The sequence below is a fragment of the Oryx dammah genome, unplaced genomic scaffold (assembly GCF_014754425.2).
Source record: "Oryx dammah isolate SB20612 unplaced genomic scaffold, SCBI_Odam_1.1 HiC_scaffold_18, whole genome shotgun sequence".
Lineage (NCBI taxonomy): Eukaryota > Metazoa > Chordata > Mammalia > Artiodactyla > Bovidae > Oryx > Oryx dammah.
This window is the reverse complement of record NW_024070202.1, coordinates 65,550,336-65,571,207: the sequence shown is the minus strand read 5'-3', so window position 1 is coordinate 65,571,207 and position 20,872 is coordinate 65,550,336. Positions and strand designations below refer to the sequence as shown.

General features: G+C 53.1%; 1 protein-coding gene across 2 annotated transcripts in view; it reads left to right on the top strand.

Moving 5' to 3' along the window:
- The window catches only part of ADCYAP1R1 (ADCYAP receptor type I), a 50,918-nt gene extending 30,816 nt beyond the window's left edge, over positions 1-20,102 (top strand). Inside the window, exons 12-16 of one of the 2 annotated variants that reach the window (XM_040259686.1) lie at positions 1,168-1,259; positions 8,699-8,782; positions 12,128-12,257; positions 13,683-13,724; positions 15,164-20,102. In XM_040259686.1, coding sequence (XP_040115620.1) covers positions 1,168-1,259; positions 8,699-8,782; positions 12,128-12,257; positions 13,683-13,724; positions 15,164-15,352 — 537 coding nt within the window. In that variant the 3' untranslated portion in view covers positions 15,353-20,102. The remainder of the gene's footprint in view (positions 1-1,167; positions 1,260-8,698; positions 8,783-12,127; positions 12,258-13,682; positions 13,725-15,163) is intronic. The other variant, XM_040259687.1, reaches the window with a different exon arrangement.
- The last annotated feature ends 770 nt before the right edge of the window (positions 20,103-20,872 follow it).

Below are 20,872 nucleotides of genomic sequence, written 5' to 3'. Positions count from 1 at the left end.
CTAAACTCCAAGTGCTGATTAGACACTGGACATGTAGTAGAAGGCAAAACTGACAGAAACTGCCCTCCAGGAAGGCCCTTTATCATTCTACTTGATCTGTGAAAGCAAAACAAAACCAAAAAAAATTATATTTATTGATTATCTACTTTTTCATATTTCTTTAATGAATTTTTATCTTTAACTTCCTTCTTTAAAGGAAGTAGGAATTTAATTTATGGTACTCTTTCCCTAAATTTTGATTTGAATGCTTAATTATTTTATTTTCAACATTTCTTATCTTTTAATAAGTTAGTGTTTCCTTGAGCCTGGCTTCACTTCAGCCAGGCGTTGCTGTGTGGTCCCCATTGTTATGTTTGTGTTAGTCTCTCAGTCATGTCCGACTCTCCGAAATCCCTTGAACTATAGCCGGCCAGCCTCTTCTGTCCATGGGGATTTTCCAGGCAAGAATACTGGAGTGGGTTGCCATTCCTTTCTCCAGGGAATCTTCCCAACCCAGAGATAGAACCCAGGTCTCCCACATTCTTTACCATCTGAGCCACCAGGGAAGCCCATTGTCTCTATTTATTTACTCCCCTCCTGCCTTGTCTTTATTTACTTACTCCCCTCCCTCCTGCTTTCTCATGATCCGCACAGCTTCCTACTTTGTTTAGAGAGCTTTTGTCCCTGACCTCTGAAGGTAAATGCTATTGCCATTCAAAGGCAGTCCTTTAATTAATAATCCTTATTGTTCTCCATTCTGGTTCTCCGTATTCAGTGACTCTGAACTTGGAGTTTCTCCAGAGGACAGCTCTCACCTCTGCAATAGCCTCTTCTCTGTTTTGCATGGTTGTTTTCCCATCACCCTGACGCTGTTTGTTCCGTCTTTTCCAGAAATTGCTCGCTTTTCTGGCTCACGCATGACCGCTCTTGCTATTTCTCAGTACTCTCCTGGGATTCTTTTTATCCCTCTCTCCTGTGGCTTCAGTGACATGGAAGGAGGCTGGGGAGGGAATGAGTGTTCCTGTGCTGCCATCTTATGTGTACTTACAATGCTGCCATTGTAAGTCTAGATGGGATCTTGACTGACGGGAAGAGGGCCTTGTTGAGGGAATAACAGCCAGTGTAGTGGCAGGGGTGTGGAAAGTCTTTGCTCAGAACCGTTTTCACTGCTTTTTCTTTGCTTCTCAGGTTAACTTTGTGCTCTTCATTGGCATCATTGTCATCCTTGTGCAGAAACTTCAGTCTCCAGACATGGGAGGCAACGAGTCCAGCATCTACTTGTAAGTACCACTGGGTGAATGCCATGGTTAAATTCCAACAGTTCGGTAGGGCCTGCACTCAGGACACAGGAGGAGAAGGCCTGGGCATTGCTAATTGGGTACCCTACATGGGCGTTGGCAGGACTTCTTTTGGATTAAAGTGACTTGAAAATATAGTTGGCCATCTATCCTTCAGCCAACCCAGGAGCACCTAATCCACATAGTGACAACATGGAAACAAGAGAGAAAAAGATGGACAGATCTGTGTCTTGCTAGGAAAATCAAGATGGAAAAGGCAGATTCCTTAAGGTAGTTAGGGTGGGTCTTGGTGGGTTGAAATTGTAGTTCTTTGGGGGATCTTGGTTCTCAGGGGAGCTCATGACTGCTGCTGGATACAGTGTTGCCTGAAGTCCCCATTCCCAGGCCAGTGGGTACAAGTTGCTCAGTCCGCACTAGTGAGTGAGTCGGGCAGACAATCTCCCTGGTCTGAGTACTGGAAGAGAAATTCTCTTTGCACCTTCTCTTGGGGCAACTCTACTTCTAGGTCTGGTCGTCTTCCTGCAACTCCCTCCTCCCTGGGCAGAGGGACATCTAACATGATTGGGGTTAATGGTGTTCGGGGGCAACCTCTTACCACTGAGTGTTGGGTTTCTCCACTTCCACGGCCGCTCGGTTTGTTTCTTCCCAGTGTCTCTGCAGCCAGGTCCCTCACAGCTTATCCCTGCTAGCTCTGTCCCACCCCTCTCCCAGCCCTCCACCTATGCTGAATCAGACCAAGCATCTTCCATCTCACCCTTCTTGCCTTGTAATCATGACCAGCTTGGTATATGGGCTGTGGGGGCGCTTCTGATGCTGGGGAGGCAGTTTGGTCCCCTGTGGTTGGCTGGAGGGGCCAGAGAGGGACAGACAGACTGAGAACAATCTGTGAGGTGGAAGCCTCTGTGTTGCTTCCTCAGTTTGAGAAGGAACAGGTTAGAAAGAACTTTGTCAGAGACCCCAGCCTGGGGTGCTGCCCAGAGGACAAGTGGGACAGCAGAGAGACTCCAGCAGAGGGTCCCCCCACCCAGCCATTCTCCTGGAGAGAAGGAGAGGCAGGAATGCTTGGGAACCAGCCCCGGATCCTTCTCTCAGCCTCCTTGAGACTTCCCTGGGTCGGTGGAGCTTGTCCTGGTCCCTGCAGTCAGTCTGGCACCTCTTCCGTGGCAGCCCTTCCCTGGGAGTGGGGATCAGTGCAGGGCCTGGCTTGGTCAGGCGCTTGTTTTCCCTGCATTTAGGATGATTACACTGACCGCTGCTCCTCTCCTTTTTCTGGCTATCCATTTATTGTCTTTTATTTTTTCATGTTTTTGTGAACATTTACCAGCCTTTGCTTATATGTGCGTGTTACGTAGCACATAAAATTGTTCATCCATATAAAGTCCCCTGCACTGAGGGACTGCGGGGGCCAGCTCTCTGCAGATAACTGACCTGGAAAGATCATGCCTGCCTTTGTCTCCTGGAGCCACAAAACAGGGCCCTGCTGCTCCCCCTACCTTCTTGTCCAGCGTCAGAGACCACATCCTTGTTTCTCCCACTTGAGGGTGGTTTTGCTTCTGCATTAGCAGTTAGTTATCTCAAATGTCCTCTGAAGCTGGCAGGTAGCTAACTAAGTCAGCATCATCTCTCCTTTGAGCTCTAAGAAAACTTGGCTCCCCTCCCTGCCTCCCTGGCACTTTGATTCCTAGTAGGATCTATTTCTTCTTCTGAGGTCCCTGGGACTTGTCCTCCTGGGACTCCCCCGGCTTCCTCTCTGTCTGTGCAGGGACACACAGGGACTCAGCCGCAGCCTGAGTAAGGACACTCTGCTGACCCCAGAACATTCTTTACCAGCTTGGACATCTTGCCCCAGGCTGCAAGAAACCCAGAGTGCAGAGGGAGGGAAGTGTGGGGCCAGGGATTTGAAGGTGTATTGTAGACTAGGAGCCGTAGAGTCCTATAAGACCTTCCGAATGCATAGATCAGAACTGTCTATAATTAACACAGGGTTTATACATTTAAGTAAAAATGCTTAAAGAACCAGCGGCAAGCATACCTCATTTTATTGTGCCTCACTTTACTGTGCTTCACAGATACTGCCTTTATTACAGATTAAAGGCCTTTGGCAACCTGGGTCTGTGTTGAGCAAGTCTGTCGGCCCCATCTTTCCAATAGCATTTTCTTACTTGGTGTTATATTTTGGTAATGCTCACAATATTTCAAGCTTTTTTAAAAATTATATTTGTTGTGGTGATCAGTGATCTTTGTTACTGCTGTGATTCACGGGAGGTTCAGATCATTAGTGTTTTTTAGCAATAAGGTGTTTTTAAATTAAGGGGTGTACATTTTCTTAGACATTTTGCCATTGCACACTTAACAGGCTATAGGATAATGTAAACATAACCTTTATATGCACTAGGAAGCCACAAAATTGATGTGACTTTATTGCAATATTCGCTTCATTGCAGTGATCTGAACTGAACTCGCAATATCTCAGGGGTATGCCTGTAGTTGGTTTGCTCTTATTGTGTCAAAAATCCCCTTGAAATCTCGGCAAATTCTTTTAAATTTTTTTAGAGACATCTAAGCTTGAGCTCATCTCAAGCCCCAAAGATTAAACCTCAGGAGGATGTGGTCTGTAAGCCAGGTGGGAGGGATGACATAGGACAACGGGGATCAGTTTTAAGTGCAGCTACATGTTTGAGTGTTGCCAGGGTCAAGGAGACTCTATTGGTGAATGTAAGGGGTGATCAAAGCGGCCACGCTGCCAAGCATTTAAAAACACTTGCCATTCATTTAATGCCCACAGACACCCAACAAATCTGGATTAAATATAATCCCCATTTTACAGCTGAGGGAACTAGTTATCAGTGAAGTGGGATGGATCCAGTGGGAAAGAATGAAGCTGTAGCTACAGTGCAGGCAGGCAGGCCCTTGACTCCGAGCTTGCTTGCACCATCATTCCTCCCCTCAAGGAATTTACAGGCAAGATGATAATATTAAACAAGGCTTCCTGGAAGAAAGGGCCCCAGTGGGTTCCAGCCTTGTACAAAACTGCCCTACCTGGAGGGCTTTGAGCTGGGAGGTGTCTACTGCTGGGTGGGGAGAGGAGGGGACAATAGGGGAATTCAAAAAGGGGCAGGATGTGATGGGAGAGGGAGATTTCAGAGCAGTGTCTGAATCCCCTTGGTCAGCAGAGTTCTGTGTTGGGCTGGGATCCTTTCAGATCTGCCCACAACAATTTTTTGTTTTTTCCCTCTGTTCCCAGAACAAATTTAAGCCTGGGAGTCCCCAGGAGAGACTGAGAGGACCTCCTGCCTGTGCCCACAGACCAGCACTCAATCCTTTTCCTGTAGGTTTGTTCCAGCGGCTCAGATGATGAGGTTTGCCCTCCTCTGTAGACCAAGATGGTGCTCCAGACCCAATCAAAGGACCTGTTGAGGGCTGGGGTTCCTGCAGGGGGCAGCAGCCCTGAGCCACCTCCACTTTCACTGGCTGCTGGGAGAAGGAGTGGCTGGGCTCAGAACTTGGGCAGTGGCCAGGCATGGAGTGTGGGCCTGAGTCCTGGTTAAGCCTGTGCTTAGGCTCAACGCTGTTTGAAGCCAGGGGTTAGGGCTCAGCCCCATTCTGGGGTCAGGGTTAACCTTCCTTTTCTTGGCACCAGAGTTTACCTCTGTGAGAAGCTGACTGGCTTAGAAAAAGGAGGGTGAGGTTTCCGTGCTGAGAGCATCTCAGGCCTGTCTCTGCAGGGAGCTGGCTTTATTCCCAGCGGTCTTCCTGTTGCAAGATGGGCACTGGAGCGGCCTCTTGAGTCTGGGTCAGGGAGGGAAACTTCGTCTTTATTCCCTTCAGGGACCCCACAGAGCAGATCTCCATGGCCCCGTGGGGTTAAGGAAAGAGAACAGACACTGTGATGTGGTACATAGCTCAGCAGGGCTGTGACCTACCCAGTGTCGGAGAGACAACATTGGCCTCTGAAGACAGACTCTTCCCTGTCTAGGCAGAAGTACAGCCAGGCAGCTCTTAGTCCAGGAGCTCAGCCCACAGCCTGAGGCTTCCAGTTCACATGGGGCTCTGTCTTCTCCTTCCAAAATACACTCTCCCCATCCTCTGTCTAGGAGTACCCTATCCTAACAACTCCTGTTAGGGATTGTCAATAGGGAATGGTTGCCCCCATTTTGCAGGTGGAGAAACTGAGGTCCAGAGAAGGAAAGTGGCAACACCTAAGATCAGCAAGTCAGTGGCCAAACAAAGCCTTGAACTCAGGTCCCCAAGCCACACGTTAGGCATGAGGCACAAGGGGCTGGCAGGTCCTCAGTGGTGGTGGGTAGCGAGGGAGGGCAGGGAAACCCCAAGATCTGCTTAGCTGGACTTCTGATTGGAGTGCCAGTGTGGTGGGGAGTGCTTCTCTGGGGACTGGGCCGGGCCTTGAGGGGCACAGCATCTTCGCAGCAGGAGGGACCCTATGGGGGATGTTCAGTTCAGGTCACGACATTCTGTGGGTCTGCTGTGTGTCTAGTGTTGTGCTCATCAGTAGGATCAAGGTGAGATAGACAAGGATCCTGCCTACAAAAGGTTTCCCTGCAGGGGTCTCTGGCTAATATCTGGGGGCTACAGTCCAGGCAGCCTTACATACAAAAGGCACTACAACACGCGTCGGGTTTATTGAGCTTGAGACCAAAGCAAGGTCTAAAGAACCCATGTGCTGTATCCCTGAGTTATAGATGGCAGTGTTTGACCTTCCTGCAGACACCCAGCAAAGCTGTGGCAGAACCCGGCCTGGGAGCCAGGGCTCCCTGACTTCCAGAGGTGGGTGTCACTCCTGCACCCGCTGTAGGGGTCTGCCGCCTCTGATTTAGGCCAACGATGCTGCTCTCCGTGCAGCTTCCACCTGGTACCCTTGTCTGAGTTGCTTATCCCCTTGGATCCAAATCAGAATGGAGCTGATCAGCCCACGCAGGTTAATCTCTTCCTCTTGACTGAATTTCATTTCTTTTTTTCCCCACTAATTGTAGGGACTTTTCGGCCATTTGGACATTTTTCTCACGCCTGTCTCTGGCTTTTCTGCCACCCTCTTTCCTTTCGGTTTCTTTTCATTGGATCCTTTTGAACAGTCACTGGAGGTTTGGGGGAAGGAGGGTGTTTGGGAAGAAGGTCCTCTAACTTTATTACTTCTCCCGGGAGCCCTCCCAGGCATCAGGTGTCACTTTTGATCCACCCTCCCTGCCTCCCCCGTAGAGACACACATCTTTACTGGGGTGTGATTTCCCAGCTTACTTGTTGCTAAATGACCTTTAGTAGTATTTAAAGAAATCAGAAGGGCCTATGTTTACTGTATCCAGGGCCCAGAAAGAATAGGGGCAACTTGGAAACGTGAGGAGAAGAGGTCTTGGAGGAGAACAGCCAAAGCTTTAGAGTTCGGGGTGAGAGTTTAAGCCTGGTGTGTATGAAGTGACCTGTGAGGTTTGGGCTCTCAGGCTCCCTGAATCACATTTTTGTGGCTCACCCAGACCATGGTTGAGGGGTGAGGCCACTTGCCTTAGGAGAGAGTAGTCAATCTTTCAATCTGGGCAAGGTAGAGAATAAATTTGAAGAGTAGAATGGCTTCCATTTCTGAGTATCCAATTAAACTCTTAATTTTTGAGAAAAACATACTTATGTGTCCATCTGTCTCTTTGTACATGAAACAGACGTTTGGTATTCATTGAGGCACATGAAGAAACTTCTCAGATACATGACTTCCTCCCAACAGTGTTCTGAAACCTTGATTTGCACGCGGATCACCTAGGGATGTTGTTGAAATGCAGATTCTGAGGCAGTAGGTCTGAAACTCTGAATTTCTGCAGGTGGTACTGATGCTTCGTCTAGGTAGCAGAGCGTCATACCATCCCTCATCTGTAGAAGGATCTAGTAGCACCCACTGGCATGAAGTGAAAGATATTGTTAATTAAAGGAGAACCACACACCTGACTGAGGCAAGGATGCTGGGTGGACCTCAGCTTGCCCCATCTATGACGTGTATGATTCAGATGTCTACCTCAGCTAAATGATATGTCACTACATGTCAGGGACCTTCAGACTTACTCTTACAGAGCTGGGATCACACATTCCGAATCCATGAATGCCGAAGGTCTGGGCTCTTTGGACGTATCCATTCTCATTTGCATCAGACCCCTGCAGGTCTGTCAGTTCACCAGCAGCTCTGGTTCATGGTGCCTAACAAGGTGTGTGGAATGGGCCTCTCCTTTGCAGTCTGACAAGACGACACAGCTCTTACTCCATCTCTTAGATGTTTGTCAGGGATGGGGAAAAAAATGGGTAGTGCCAGCCCAAGGGTAAGCAGGACTGAGAGGGGCTAGAAGAGATGGAAGTTGAGCCTCTCTGAGGAGACAGAGCTCTGTGTCTCCCCCAGGGGCAGGTAGAGCTGGACAGGTATCCTGGACCCACATGTGGATGGCTCCTTAAGGTGGCTTATTTCTGCAGTCAGTGGAGCAGAGCCCGAAGGGTGTCCCCTCAGCCTTCAGTCCCTGCCCGTTGAACTTCTATGGAGAAGTCTAGGCAGCGCTGTGCAGTGGAACCTCAGCAGTGTTGCAGGGCCTCCAGTCTAGGCAGCGCTGTGCAGTGGAACCTCAGCAGTGTTGCAGGGCCTCCAGTCTAGGCAGCGCTGTGCAGTGGAACCTCAGCAGTGTTGCAGGGCCTCCAGTCTAGGCAGCGCTGCACAGTGGAACCTCAGCAGTGTTGCAGGGCCTCCAGTCTGGGAACCACCACCACCCGTGGCTGTTGAGCTGCTGCAATGTGACTCAGTCCACTCAGAAAGTGGATTTTTCATCTCATTTCAGCTTGCCTGGTGGGTGTGTAGTGTCTATCATACGCATCTGCTCCACCCATCCTACCTCTCCTCCGCTTAGGCCCACACCGAGGTGCTCAGGGTTCGGTCAGAGGAAGGCACGGGCAGAGGAGGGAGAGGGTGGGAGGATGACCAGTGGATGTTCCAGTTGGCTTTCACAAGCAAGCCCACAGCTGGCCTGATTCCAGGGGTTTCCAGCTGCCCCTCTTGCCTTGGGATCTCTGGCAAGGCCATGCCCCAAGCCTGGAGCTAATTCCGGAGACAGCTCCTGGTCCCGTGTTGAGACCCAGCCAGGCCCCACTTCTAAACATACATGTTCTCCCGTGAACCCCACCGCCACCTTTTGGTTTCCCAGTGTGAGTGCTCACGTATGCCTGTGTGTCTGTGTGCACACGTGTATATGTAGGGGTGTGTGTGTTTCTATGTCCAGAGCTGACCGCATCTCGGCCCTCAGCTTCCTCCATGTGATGCCCCCGCTCATCTCTACACCCCGAGCCGCTCTACCCTCCCTGTGAGCCGTGTCACTCTAAGTTCCCACCTCAGTTTCTCGTGGCCCAATGCCCCCAGCTGACAGAAATGCTGATCTTGTCACACCCAGCAGCTGCGTGCAGAAATGCTACTGCAAGCCACAGCGGGCTCAGCAGCACTCTTGCAAGATGTCAGAACTGTCCACCATTACTCTGTAAGTGTGCGTGGCGTGGCTGTGGCCGGGTGTGCTGGATGGGAGGGGGACGCATGCTGCTGCTGCCTCCATCTGGAGCTCCTGTCTGCCCAGGCTGGAGGAGAGCGGGGAGTGAGCCTGTGCCTCCAGCCCTGAGCCCTTGCCCGGCTGTTGCATGTTGACATCTGTGCGTCTTGTGAGTTCTCTGCAACCCCGTGGCCTGGGGTATGAGGGGGGGTGGTGGGGATGGGGCTATGGACGTCGTGGGAGCAGCCGCGGTGCAGCTGGTTCTGAGGAGGAAGCAGCTTGGAAGCCTCTGCCGATGCTGCTTCGATGTGTGGTCTTCCCCCAACCCCCACTTCTCTAGGTTTCAGCCTTTGCAGCTGTCAGATGGTTTCTAAGAGCCTTGAGCTTGAACTCACTTAGACTGTCCCCCTCCAGGGGGCGAGACCCTCACCCAGGTGCCTCACTCACACGTCACCTGCAGAGGGACGTACTCCCACACAAGCCTTTGAGATGGGTACTTGTATTATCCTCTATTTACAGGTGGGGAAACTGAAGCACAGAGAGGTGAAATGACTCACGAAAGGCCAGAGGTTGGCAGGGTGAGGAATTGAACCCAGGGAGTCCTAAGCACTAGACCCTGAGGCATCTCTAGCTGGAGCTTCAGCCGCTATTTGGAAAGCCCTTTAAGTGGGGGATCCCACTGTCATTTGGGCATCTCTGGCTGTAGGAAGCTCTCCTTTGTGTTTCTTTAGGCCCCTTCTGCCCGTCAGTGCCTCCTTGGGGCAGGAGGACAGAGTCTAAAGGCTTATGTCACTGTCTCTCTGGCTTAATCAGATCATAGGGTGATTCTGTGGCTCCCCAAGGAGGGGTTCTAAGGTTCAAACCTTATGTCCCCCTTCCAAGGCCTCCGGTCCCCGCTCTGAGGGACAGCGGTCCTCGAACTCTGAGACCTAGTGCCTTCCTCATCCACCTCCACTGCTGCGTCTATCAGAAGGAGTCATTGGGATGCCTGGGTCCCTGGCAGAAGTCCCACATTCTTTCTGGGCCATCGCAGGGCTGCAGGGGAGGGAGGGCAGGGCCCTTGGGTTGCACCCTGGTATGCTAGGGGCTGGGAAGTGCTCGAAAGCTTGTGTTTCCCACATACTGAACCCGTCCCATCCTCTGCCACCACAAATGCTGGAGAGGGTTGGCCTTTTGATTTCTAGGGCTTTCCTGGTGGCTCAGATGGTAAAGGATTTGCCTGCAGTGCAGGAGACCCGGGTTCAGTTCCTGCATCGCAAGTTCCCCTGGAGAACAGGATGGCAAGCCACTCCAGTATTCTTGCCTGGAGAATCCCATGGACAGAGGAGCCTGGCGGGCTACAGTCCATGGGGTCACAAGAGTCAGACAGGACTGAGCAACTAACACTTTCACTTGTCAGACTGCACAGACAGATCCCTGGAAACAGACCCATCTGGGGAGACGAGAAAGGGACTGCAGGAGGCCGGGCTGCCTTCTCTCCTCAACTTCTTCAATTAAGCTGTAAAGTAACCTCTTTAGTCAGGGTCACAGAGGGGCCCTCAAGATGTCCATGCTCCTGTGTTTCCAGACAACTTTGCTTTTCATTCTTCAGCCAACACTCCCTGCTGTCCTCTGGGGTGAGGCTCTGGGTGCCTGGAGATGAGTGGGACCTGGGCTCCCAGGTCATGCTCAGTATCAAGGGCTCTGAGGTGTATCATCCCAGGCCCGTGTGGCTGTTCCTTCACGGACGGGCCCCATGCCTGGCAGATGCCGGCCAGGGTAGATGACAGATAAGTGAGGCACCACACCTGCCATCAAGAAGCCACTTCTGAGAGAGGACAGACAGAGGAGAGGAGAGGTGAGAGGCTAGGGCACTCCAAGACCACAGCCAGGCTCTGAGTGGGATCCTGTTGATCCCAACTCTGGTCCAGGCATCCCCAGGTCTTGCAGAAGCGGCCACCTGTGAGCATGTGGAAGATTGGTGGGTGCTGGGCAGTTGAGGGTTTTTTTCCAGGACTGAGCCATGACCCACCTGGAGGTCTCCCCAGGCTATTCCTTCCCCTTTCTTAGCATACCTCCCCTCTGCTTCTCTTTCTTCCCCTTCCCCATCCTTACCCTCTGAGTAGGCATCACTCAGACTCTATGGACTCTGCTTCTCCTGAAAATCTGGAGCCCTCACATTCAGTGGAATAGTCTCTCCTAGAAAGGATGGGGTTGGGAAGAGGGAGGGGCACCGAGTGTAACTGCCCCAGATTGAAGGGCTGCTCCCATCTTCTGCTGCCCACCTCATGGACTGAGGTCTGCCAGGAGAGGGTGAGGCTGAAGCTCAGAGGGCTCCAGGGGGTAGACTGCACCTGAAGGGTGGGGCCGGTTCTTCCAGGAGGTCCAAAGAGAACCAGTCTGCTGGGGTGGGCGGAGATGGGGTCCCACTCTTGGAGGCCCTCTGGCTGGCCCCCTGCCATGAGCAGGCCCCACAGGAGCCCACGTCGCCATGCCTCCTCTTGATGTTTCCCCGTGGCTTCTGCGCCCCACCCTCTCAGGGTCCCACCCCACTGGGCCTAGGAGCCAGCCGCAGTCAAGGAACCTCAGGAGAGCTGGGCACAGGGGGTAGTGAGGTCCCTAGGGCCATTTCTCTCTTCTCTCTTCCATTCCCACCCCCGCAGACAGCCTTCTTCACAACTCTGACTCAGTTTCCCAGGTGGCAGGTTCCTCCTGCTGGATGGTGGCTGTTTACGTTCAGGGTCAGTAAATCCTCCCTAGCATCCCTCCCATGAGTCTCCTTCTGTCATCTACCCTCTGGGCCCATCCCCCTCCCAGTGGTCAGCACCTCCCCACCGCTCTCCATGAGCGTCACTGGCCAGCCCCAGACTCAGAGAAGCTGGCTGTCTCTGTGGTCCCCTAGTTGCTGCTCTTTCCAGGTGCAGAGAGCTTCCTTTCAGAGCTGGAAAACTTTTGTTTTGCTTGAGGATGCATCACATTGTCCGTCTGAATCCCACCGCAGGATTTTGCCCTGACTTCACTTTTCCAGAGGGCTTCATACCTCCCCAGAGAGGTTTCTGTCAATCACATACTCAGCTGTGCATGTTCAGTGGTTCCACGGGACACCAGTGTGGCCTAGGGGGATGGGCACCCCGCAGACTGAGGGAAGTCTCCCTAGAACTTCCCAGGGAGTTCTGGAAGCCGGGGCTCTGTTGACCATCTCCCCTAGGACCCACACCCTGGGAGAGAATCCTGAGGGCGTCCATGGGCACGGGCTCCTCCTGGGAGAGGAGGGGCTGAGACTGCGGTTCTCTGCCCTGCACGGCTCCGGGCTCAGGCCTTGGCGGCCCCCGGAGCAGACGGCTTGCTCTCTCCCGACAGACGGCTCGCCAGGTCCACCCTGCTGCTCATCCCACTCTTTGGAATCCACTACACGGTCTTTGCTTTCTCCCCGGAGAACGTCAGCAAGAGGGAGAGACTCGTGTTTGAGCTGGGTCTGGGCTCCTTCCAGGTAGGCGTGGTGTGTGTGTGTGTGTGTGTGTGTGTGTGTGTGTGTGTGGAGGGAAGAGCTTGTGGGGAGCCAGGTCCCTGACCTCTACCTTGCTGGTGGTCCTAAGTCGTTAACCTAAACTCAGCTCTGAGTTTCCCCTTCTGGAATAACAGTACTAGATTAGAAGACACCTGGGAGGGCCCTTCATACTATCTGCCCTCTAGGCTTCCAAGAGAAGACATGTGGGTGCTTTCCTGTTGCTGGTGCCTCTGGGAGTCCTGAACCAGGCCTCACTTGGGCCATCAGAGACAGCAGACAGCAGCTCCCTCTCCCTCAGCATTGGCCCTGGGGATGGGTGCAGTGTCCTCAAGAGACCTCTCTGTCCACATCTGACTTCCCCCTCTGAGTGCTGGAGCTCTGAGTTACCCAGGTAGAGATCCCCAGCACAGGATCTGATCCCAGGGAGCTGAATGAGCTGAACAGGGGGATGAACAGTTACATAAACAAGTGATCCAGGGAGTGCGAAACCTGGAGGACTTGAAGTCCATTCTTGAAGGAATCAGCAGACAGGGCTGTAAATGAGTGAGCCAAGCAGAGTGAGTCAGTGCAAGGATGCATAGTGATGCATCAGACGGGTGCATGAGTGGGTCAGTGAAGGCAAGCTTGGCTCCCTTGAATGTCCCTAAGATACAGTGCCTCTCCCAAGCCCAGCTCGTTAGAGGAGTATTTGACCTCGATGGTTGAAAAGTTATTCTGTGTATCTGACTTGATTCTCTCCCTGCTCCCATTTTAACTCAGTTGTTTTACCTGATCAGGTTCTTACCCTGGCAAGGCTGAGGGGTTTATTGGCAAAGCCCCAGACTGGGAGTCAGAGCCTGGGTTCCTATCTCTCAGCACAGGAATTCTAAATGCACAGAATATAAGTCAAGAATATATGTAGAAGAGCCTAACACCTACTACGTAGCAGGAACCACGTGGTGTTCTGTGCGGTCCATGTACGAAGCTGTCTGGCCAACGGCGTGGGCAGGTGGTGGTAGATAAAGACAGGCTATTCTGTCCTGAAGGAGTGCTGCCCTCAGGGGGCCTGCAGGCTGGCTTGGGAGCCTGGAGAACACTTTGGGGTACGTGGGGAAGGCCTATTCTAGAAAGCGAGACAGAGCTGACCCTTGGAAATGGGAAGGATTTGACCAAGGGAATGTGGGATCCAAACTAGGGCTGTGGGTGGGAGGGAATGCCGCCCCCAGCCACTTGGCTTCAGGGGTGTGGCCATCTCAGTGGAGCGGAACTTTGACTGCTTTACTGCAGGCTCCTGGGCAGGTGCTTGCATCTCAGTCAGCTTATTTTTCTGCTTCCTGGTGTCACTCCCCGCTCCTGCTGCCTCCCACACACCCCACGTGGGAGGTTCCTTGATAGTATTCTCAGGTTCTGTTTGTTCTCTCTCCTTAGGGCTTTGTGGTGGCTGTTCTCTACTGTTTTCTGAACGGAGAGGTAAGATCCTGGGTTTCTTAGTGGTAGAGATGCAGCTTGCTGGGGAGCAGACAGGGGTGTGACCGGCTGGCCACACAGAGTTGATCCTCCAGAGCAGGGCTCTGCAGACTCCCAGAGCCTACAGGAGGAGGATGACAGCCTCCCCTCAACCCCGCCACCTTTCCTGGTGCCAGATTCCCTCCTGCATTGCTGAGGCCCAGCCTCAGGAGCAGAGATCCTCCCATAAAGGCATCAATTTCTGAGTGCAAACCTGCCTGGGAGGGCTCACCATAAGACAAACCTTAGGAAATGGTACCTACAGTAGCAGCCACAGGAAATGGTACCTACAGTTCAAGAGGCTGCTCTTGGGCAGAGGTGCTGAGCAGGGAGCTGTCCAGTGCTCGACACTGCCCCAGCATGCCAGCCTGCCTGCTCAGACCTGTCCCCTGTAGAGTGGATTTGATTGATCCTGGGGAGAGGCCTGGAATCTTCTAGTAATGCTCCCTTGCCAGGCCTCCAGAGATGCTGAGATGGGAGAGGGCGCTGAGTGGGTGGGTGGCTTTGGAGAGTGGGCAGAAGTCATTGCACCAAGCGCTTGAGTCTGTGGCAGGCTTCCCCTGCTTTTGTATCTGAGAAATAAGAAGACTTTCTCAGACAACCTACAGAAGGGTTACTACTGCTAAGTCACTTCAGTTGTGTCCGACTCTGTGCGACCCCATAGATGGCAGCCCACCAGGCTCCCCCGTCCCTGGGATTCTCCAGGCAAGAACACTGGAGTGGGTTGCCATTTCCTTCTCCAATGCATGAAAGTGAAAAGTGAAAGAGAAGTCGCTCAGTCATGTCCGACTGTTCACGACTCCAGGGACAGCAACCTACCAGGCTCCTCTGTCCATGGGATTTTCCAGGCAAGAGTACTGGAGTGGGGTGCCATCGTCTTCTCTGACAGAGGGGTTAGATAAGGATAAAGAGAGGCAGACAGGGCCCTGCAGGTAGTGACTGCAAGAAACAAGAAGTAGAAGTCCAAGCAGCTCATCAGGGCCAATGGTGGAAGTGGGAGCTGGAACCGGAGGCTGTGGGTACTGGTGCCACACAAAGGTGCTGGGTGGAGGAAGCTGGCATGTGGACTCTGAAACTGGGCATGCCCTGCATGCACCATACTAAGAGCAATGTGCTGGGAGTTCACCCAGAAGGGTGCTTTATTTAGTGATCAACCCTAACAGCATATTGGAATCCCCTAGAAAGCCTTAAAACGTGTGGGAGCCCTACCCCAGAGATCTGGGTGTCATGGTTCAGGGGAATGGTCTGGGCATCTGGGTTGTTAAAGCTCTCCAGGAGATCCTCATCTGCAGCCGCTGTTAATGGGCATGCCCTCCTGGGAGGGGCCCCAGGGTGCCCAGATTGGCAGGTGAGGTGTGAGAGGGTGTCCACCCCGAAGTGACCGCCCGAGTTGCTGCCCGCAGGTGCAGGCGGAGATCAAGCGGAAGTGGCGGAGCTGGAAGGTGAACCGCTACTTTACCATGGACTTCAAGCACCGGCACCCGTCCCTGGCCAGCAGCGGCGTGAACGGGGGCACCCAGCTCTCCATCCTGAGCAAGAGCAGCTCCCAGATCCGCATGTCTGGCCTCCCGGCCGAAAACCTGGCCACCTGAGCCCACCCTGCCCCCTCCTTTCCTCTGTACACAGGCTGGGGCTTCGGTCGGGCACCGGCCCACGCATGTTGTGCCTCTTCTCTCCCTTCGGGCAGGCCCTGGGCTGGGCGCCTGGCCCCCCGAGGTGGGAGAAGGAAGTGGGGCACAGGCGGCTGTCTAGCCTCTCTGTTTTGGCGCTGGGCCCACCCACCATGGGCCCCTGGGCCCTGACCCCAGACATGTAAATACTCCTTAATTTTGAGAAAGTCATCCCATCCCTCCCCCTCTCCTCAGGGTCCCTGCTTACCTCAGGCAGGTCCCCAGATCCACCCCACCCCATCCCCACCAGCCTCAGTAATCACCTGACCCTGTGTGGGAGGCCTCCCATGGGCTGAGGCTGCTGACCTGGCTCTGGGGGCCTTGGGCTGGGGCCTGCCTGACAAGTGCTCCCTGCAATGTCTGACTCTCAGTGTGGACTCTTTGAGTCTACTCGCCACTCTGTGGCCCTTTGCAGCCTGGTCCAGTCACCGAGGTTACCGGAAGTCCAGCTTGGATGGCCAGACAGCTTTTTGGTGCAGGCAGACCCATGCTCACCCAACATCTTGGTGTCCAGGTGCCCAGGTGCCCAGGTGCCCAGCTCCTGGGCATCAGACAGTGGGAAAGCTCCAGGAATCTACCATTCTGAGACTTCAGTTTGGACGTAGGGCTAAGGCTAGAGAAAAGTTCTGGTGCTTTTCATTTGGCCCAAGAAACAATTGCCAAGATCCAGAAAAGTTGATCTAAGTGGAATTTAGATGCAAAGAGCTTGGAGGGATCCATGAAAGAAGACATTCCCCACCTTCGTTATTTTACCCCTGACTCAAGGTAGGCAAGGCTCTTCTGGAAGTTTCCCTCTGCCTCCTCCTGTCCCCAGGCATCACTTGCAGAAGTTTGAGATGGATGCCTCAGAGAAACTGCTCCCCAACCATACCTACCACACAGAGCCCCTAAGCCCTCCCCTTTCCCATTTCCCTTGAAGTCAAAGCCATTACTAGGATAAACCAGCCGCCTTCCTGTGAATCCTGCAGCACCTTACACCTCCATGTGCCCAAGTCCAGGGACCGGGGCTTCCCTTCATGCCCCCCTCACCCTCAAGGACCGTGAGGAGCGCTAGTTAGCCTCCGGCTTGGGTTTAGCTACTGGAATCTGAGACCTCTGCAGAGACTTCTCTCTGGATGTTGAGTCAGCATGGACGCCAATGTGTCCTAGGGCTTGGGCGGGGGGAGGTGGGAAACCCCATCCATCATGCCTGTTAGCAGAAGCTGCTGATGGGAGGAGTGACTGCACCCCGACTCCTGTCCTGACCGTCTAGCTGCAAGTTACCGGACCACAGCCTGAGAATTTAAAATGGGGCAGAGCCAGGTTCAGGGAAGGTGGAGGAAAGTGCTAGAGTGCCATAGCCTCTGTGTGGGACCCGCTTCATTTGTATCAGCTTGTGGTGTTGCTGTCCAAGTGTTTTGTGGGCTTGTTTTGTGGTTGTGTTCTGGAATGCTTGGAGAGTTCGGGGGGATGGGGAATGTTGCTTTGCTTGGCTTTATGAAGAAGAAGGGGCCCAGGGGGCTTAGGGACCTGTTCTTCAAGGCCTGTGAAGTGACCGGGGAAGGGCTTAGTGCTTGCTTTAGAGATGAGCCCCATGTAAAGAGGGAGAACCAGCCTGCTTGCCCTGCCTGGACATACTTGGCAACTCAGGCTGGCCATGGGATATGTGGTGGCCCTTCCATCCTGCGCTTGCCTCATGACGCCCTTCACTCTGTCTGGATGATTCATGTATTCCCTGAGGGGCTGTCCTCTGGCCACCTTGCATTTGGGGCCCTGTTGGGAGACCTGTTCCTGGCAGGTTGGAAGGATTCACAGGCTTCAATTCAGAGACACAGCATCTGTCCCAGTGGGGCTCAGACTGCTGACATGGTGGACATAGTGCTCCCTGTTCTGGGCCTCAGTGTCTGCATTTGTGAGATGAGGCGGCTCTCAGGGCTTCTCCAGGCTCTGTGCTCCAGTAATTCTCTGGTTCAAAGCCAAGGCGGTAGAAGGGCACTCATCATTGTTGTGTGTATCGCCTATGGTTCTGGAGCGTCTGTGTTTGTTACGTGTGGACGGGGCGGGGGTGGGGTGGGGGGAGTTCTGTATATTTTCCCTTTCTTAGAAAAGGGACACATGTCCCTTCCATTTGGACCCTGCAGTGGAAGCTGGCGGGCCGGAGGGAAGGCTCAGGCCAGGGGCCGTCGGCCAGGTGCCTGCAGCACCATATGCAGACCCCTCCGTGTCCCAGCCGGGTCAGGGTGCCACGGCTGGGTGGGCAACAGCTATCCCCAGATCCTAGGAGCAGTCCCCTGAGTATGGACCCTGTTTCTTCATCCTCACACCCACCAGCAGGTCTGTTTAACCATGGAAGAGGAGGCTTTGATTTTATACATCTATCATCACAAAACAGCAAAAACAAAATCCACCCCGAATCCTCATGCCACGCTGCCACCTGAGCCCTGAGCCCACATCCTCGTAGAGGCCCCAGGTTTCTGCTGGTTGGTTTTTCTCTCTGAACAGATGATTGCCAGCCTTGTGAGCAGACGCAGTTGATGTATTTTGAATGCTCCAGGAGGGTGGGCTGCTGTCCTTCAGGGTCATGGCATTGGGGGGATAGTGTAAGGAAGGGTTACTTCCCTCTCTGACAGTTTTTTTTTTTTTCAAATATGTATAATGGGCCAAAAGATTAGATAGTTTGTGTGGCCCACTGGATCTCTGAAATTCTTGTCGAAACACCAGCTATCTACTGGGAATGGCTCCAGGCAAAGACTGCAGTTTGCCTGGGCCTGGAACAGGTAGGAATCATGCTGAAGGATGAGGGGCTAAAGGGCCTTGGGAAGGGCCAGGCTGGAGAGGAGCAGAGTTATCCGACTCCATGTCTCTAGAAGGGGACTGTTTTTGTTCTATGCAATTCTGAAGAACAGAACTCGTCCAGGGGAGGCTGAGTTTTCCTTGGGATAAAGAAATCTCTCATCCTCAGTCATGACTGTCCCATCAAGGGACAGGCAGTGTTGGGAGAGACTCTAGCCCTGGGGGAGATGGGTCGCCAAGTAAAGGATGCTGAGCCTGTCAGGGAGCCTGTGAGGGGCTGGAGTGTGGGTATACGGGTTCAGGGCCTCTCTGGTGTTTCTCAGCATGACAGACTTCATGACTCCCCACCATGCCTGAGACCAAGCCACCTTCTCTGTCTCCGGGGGCAGCTCTGTGACCCTACTCGACACACCCAGTGGCCCGCTGTCATTCCATCTCTAACCCCCAGCCCTCCCTGAACCGACTTCCCTGGGGGACAGGACCAGAGAGCTGGAGCCAGGCTCAAGGCCTCAAATACTCCCAGGTCCATCATCACCCACCACGAGTGCTGACTCACCACCCTCACCTGACACTCTCCCTCCCCAGGAGGAAAGCTTGAAGAGGCTTTCTTTGTAATTTTCTGAGTACTCTTGACCCACCCAAGGCCACCCTAGAGTCAAAGCAGGGAGTGCTTCATCATCATAAATTCCTGCTTGGGGCCCAGTGACCATCGATGCCTGCTGGAAGGGCTCTGAGCTGGGAACAGGGGACCTGGGCATCTCCTGGCTCTGCCATCGATCTGCTGTGTGGCCTGGACTCCTTCCTCATGTATCTCTGGGGAGATGCACAGAGCACTGGAGCTGGGAGGAAACTCGGTGATCTGCAGGTCAAGCCTCCCCCTCGGGCTGCTGAGAAAATACTGACAGGTGCGCTTAACATGGTGCCTGTGCCACGTTGGGACCCAGGATGCTTTACAAACCTGAGTGGGGAAATGAGCCTGCTGATGTGTGTGCCTGCCCTGCACGTGAGCCAGAAGAAGACACCCAGTAAAGCTTCCGACCAGAAAATACTCAGCCTTGCGCAGGAGAGGGGCTCTGGCTACGGAGGTTGTCAGGACTCCAGACTGCAGGAGGAGCGTGGAGTCGGTGTCATGACGGGAGACCTGTGTTCCAGCCTGGCTTCACCACCTGCTCTGTGCTCCAGTGCTGATCCTCTCTGGGCCTCTGCTTCTTGATCTGAGAAATGGGAGGACCTGATTTTCAGTCTAACCCACAGGTCAGGAGTGAGATTCAAGTGAGATGCCTTGGTGTGTAAAAGGGAAACTGCACAGATGTGAGCTGTTTCTGGGGTGAAGACCTCTGAAAGGGGGACCCCATGCTTTTTGTCAACTGCTTTGAGCCCTCCTGGATTAAACTTTGCCTCATTTGTAAAACCACCAGCACTTGGGGGGTTGGGGGAAGGCCGGTGGGCTCTGATGGACACAGAATTCCAGGTTTATTCCCATCAGCTGGTTGGTTGTTCTGGAGATAGAATGAGGAGACTCCCATACGGGTGATGTCAGTGTTTCTATGCCACCCCCATGGGAATCCTTCAAGGATCTGGGACATCCTTCAAGTAGGCTGTGTGCCTGCCTTTCTCCTTCCCCTGAACTCAACGTCCTGGAATGTGTCCACGCTTGGCCTTGTGCGTCTTGTCTTATGTCTGTCTTCTGTAGCTTTGCCCCTGTGAGGGCTGGAGTGGGGATGCCACTGGCACCCCAGACTTCAGGCTTGCTGTGGGAGTTGCACCCGCCTGGGTCTCATCTCCCACAATAAAGACAAGCCCCACAGACCTTACTGCTACCGCTGTGCTCACAACCGTGTCTGGGATTTTAAGGATGTCAAACTGCTGTAGATGACTCAATAAACATCTTATCATTTTTCCTGGTGGCTGTAATTGGCAGATGTGGAGGGCCGAGAGGAGGGGAGTGGAAGGGGAGGAAGTCTGATCCCCCAAAGGAATCCAGTCTTCAAGGTCCTGTGGCTTTTTCCTGTGAGCTTAGAGTGGACTTGGAAAAGTAAAGTCTTGGCCTCAAAAGGACCTGCAAGGATCATGCAACCTGAGTGGAATCGAGGTCACTTGGATGTTTTGGGGGCTCCTGGAAATGGAAGCAGCTCACCTCACAGTCCTTCTTGCCTCATGGGCTTTATATATATATATATATATATATTTTATGAGAGTGGCCCCCGAATATCGCCAAAGATTGCCTGCACTGAGCGCTTCATTAGCACTATAGATAACCACAGGTTGCCAGAGTCCCAACCCCTAATGTTTTTGGGCGCTTCAAATCATCAGCCATCACGGAACCCCCATTTCCGTGAGCTTCTATTGATTTTCACAACTTCCAATGCCCATAGTTATATTAGACTTTTTAGTTTCTAACAACAGGAGATCATTTTGGCTGATAGATCAGAAAAAAGAGTTTAGGATAAAAAATACTGGGCAGCTCCTAGAATTCTTTTGAGGCTGGAGAAACCAGAAAAGTTGTCTCAAGCCTTACCGTCTTCTGGAACTGATGCCAGAGCTGTTGACTGCTGCTCTCAACCCAGGGATGGCTCTTCTGTGCTGGGAGCCAACCTCACAGTGACCATTTTTGATAGCAAATAGCTTTGCTGTCACGGTAACCAGCAAGTTCAATTCCCCATGCAGCCC